The sequence below is a fragment of the Phoca vitulina genome, unplaced genomic scaffold (genome assembly GCF_004348235.1).
Source record: "Phoca vitulina isolate PV1807 unplaced genomic scaffold, GSC_HSeal_1.0 scaffold97, whole genome shotgun sequence".
NCBI classification, from domain to species: Eukaryota; Metazoa; Chordata; class Mammalia; order Carnivora; family Phocidae; genus Phoca; species Phoca vitulina.
The window spans coordinates 2,240,092-2,242,911 of NW_022589800.1; the positions used below are offsets into that span (position 1 = coordinate 2,240,092).

At 42.8% G+C, this 2,820-nt stretch overlaps 1 protein-coding gene across 1 annotated transcript; it reads left to right on the forward strand.

Moving 5' to 3' along the window:
- Positions 1-1,302: 1,302 nt before the first annotated feature.
- LOC116627460 (olfactory receptor 10T2) lies at positions 1,303-2,250 on the forward strand. Its single transcript, XM_032397223.1, has one exon. The coding sequence runs from the start codon at positions 1,303-1,305 to the stop codon at positions 2,248-2,250; it is 948 nt and encodes a 315-aa protein (XP_032253114.1).
- Positions 2,251-2,820: the final 570 nt, after the last annotated feature.

Here is a 2,820-nt window from a genome sequence, read left to right on the forward strand (position 1 = left end):
AACATTTCTAGCAATAAAATAGCTTAGACATGATAGACATCTCCCTCTGAGTGAAAGCATGTGTTATAAAATGGCACCCTATAAAATTAAGGGAAGGAAATGTTTGAAGTTAGACCCTGAGAAATTCTGCTTTCAAGAGGCTATTACTACTCCTTCCTCCTGTGTCTTGACTGAACTATGCACTGGTAGAAAAATTTCCAACTGTGTGATGTGGAGAGAGCGTTGGTGAGATGGTCTATTTCCTGAAGCAAAGCAGGGCTGGTGAGGTCACTGTTCTGCCTCTGACAACAGAAGTGCCATACACAGCCCCGTTTAAAAGGAATAGTGGAAATGTATTTCCCAATGCAACATGAGAAATCTACCTTTCCTTTACCTCACCACTCCAGTTCCAAACCTCCAAGATGCCTTCTGATGAAGATCAAATGATGAGTTGGATTCTTAGACTGTTCTTCACCAGGAATTGTTCTTGAACTTTAAAAATAATGTTTGCTTTTATCATTGCACCCATCTGCTGATTGTATTTGGCCATGACATGTGCTTTTCTTGCTTGCCCCTATCCTAGCAGGCCATCCACTGTGACGGGTAGTGGTCAGAGGACAGGTGTATCATGCTCCTAGTAATCATCTGCGCCAACAGATGTTATAAATGGCATGTGTAATTTAGATATCTGGATATTCCAAAAGTCTTTTTTTCTTATTTTGGAAAAATAATAATATATTTGGAAGTAGTAAATCATTCTTATTTATGTTTGGACAGTATCTTTCCCAACAAAATGAGGTGGAAATATTCTGGGCTAAAAGTGAAGTATATTTAGAATCATCAAATTAAAATATGTTTATTGTTAAATATTTAAAATATAAAAATATATTAGAAAGCAAACCCAAATCATCTCTAATCTTATCATAAATATGGCTTGGTATCTTATTATAAATATGGCTTAGTAGTTTGCTTTTTCTCTTATTATGGTAGGAGACTTTCTCATGTCCTCACATAGTCTTTGGGAATATGGAAGTTGCTTCTTTTCTTGCTTCTTTTAATCTTTGTTTATTTCTATAATACAGTTAATCATTATCCCATTATTGGAGATTAATAATTTCTTGTAAAAATCATCAAAGAGGGTATCTTTGTCAAGATAGAGAGAGAGAGAGAGAGGCAGAGGGGGAGAGAGAGAGGGAGAGACCTATCAATATTCTGGGCCTGAAATGTGATACTGAAAGAGAAGGCATTGGAAAAATGTTCTTATTACAATGATGGTTGTCATTTTGTCTCTCCCAAACTCATTCACAGAAAGAAGTCGTCCAGATGCACAGTTTCAATAGAACCACTATGGTTACACAGTTTGTCCTGGTGGGCTTCTCTAGCCTGGGGGAGCTCCAGCTGCTGCTGTTTGTCATCTTCCTTTTCCTGTACTTGACAATCCTGCTGGCCAATGCCACCATCATGGCTGTTATCTGCTGCAGCCGGACTCTGCACACTCCCATGTATGGTTTCCTGTTCATTCTTTCCTTTTCTGAATCCTGCTATACGTTTGTCATCATCCCTCAGCTGCTGGTCCACCTGCTCTCAGCCACCAAGAGCATCTCCTTTGTGGCCTGTGCCACCCAGCTCGTCTTCTTCCTTGGTTTTGCCTGCACCAACTGCTTTCTCATCGCTGTGATGGGGTATGATCGCTATGTGGCAATTTGCCACCCTCTGAGGTACACACTCATCATGAACAAAAGGTTAGGGTGGGGGTTGGTTTCCCTGTCCGGACTCACGGGTTTCTTCATTGCTTTGGTGGCCACCAACCTCATCTGTGACATGCCTTTTTGTGGCCCCAACAGGGTCAACCACTATTTCTGTGACATGGCACCTGTTATTAGGTTGGCCTGCACAGACACCCATGTGAAGGAACTGGCTCTATTCAGCCTCAGCATCCTGGTGATCATGGTGCCTTTCCTGCTGATTCTCATCTCTTACGGCTTCATCTTTAACACCATCCTGAAGATCCCCTCAGCTGAGGGAAAAAGAAAGGCCTTTGCAACGTGCGCCTCCCACCTCACGGTGGTCTTCGTGCACTACGGTTGTGCCTCCATCATCTACCTGAGGCCCAGATCCAAGTCTGCCTCAGACAAGGATCAGTTTGTGGCCGTGACCTACACTGTGGTGACTCCCCTGCTTAATCCCGTTGTCTACAGTCTGAGGAATCAGGAGGTGAAGACTGCCCTCAAGAGACTTCTGGGAATGCCTGTGGCAACCAAGGTGATCTAACAAAAAACCCTAAAATTAATGAGGGACTCCACAGAGGTCAAAGGCAGGATGTTTTCTTTGCCCTTTTGCCAATCCAGTCCTGATGTGGACAATGTTTCCAAGGACTAAGACCACTGATGCCCTTTTCTTTCCTCCCAGTCCAGAAAAAGCATGAGTCAGTCTACATGCTACATTGTCCAATGCTTGGTTAAGAAACAAAAAAACCAAGGCACCTGGGTGGCTTAGTTGGTTAAGCGTCGGACTCTTGGTTTCGGTTCAGATCATGATCTCAGAGTAATGAGACTGAGCCCTGCGTTGGGCTCTATGCTGAGCATGGAGTCCACTTGGGATTCTCTCTTTCTCCCTCTGTCCCTCCCTGCTGACACTCTCTCCCAAAACAAACAAACAAACTATAAAACAACTCACGCTTGGCAAAAAGAGAAAAATATAATTTTTTTTTCTTTTAAGGGAAGGCAATACTCAAATTGAAAGGTGGCCACGGTTAGCTTTCCTGGCTGAATAGAGAACAGTATCCAAAGCTATTGACAGCATCTTATCTAGGACACAGGCATCCACAAGTAGTAAACCAAC

Coding starts and splice junctions, on each gene's coding strand:
- LOC116627460 (XM_032397223.1), top strand. CDS start 1,303: ATGCACAGTTTCAATAGAACCACTATGGTTACACAGTTTGTCCTGGTG.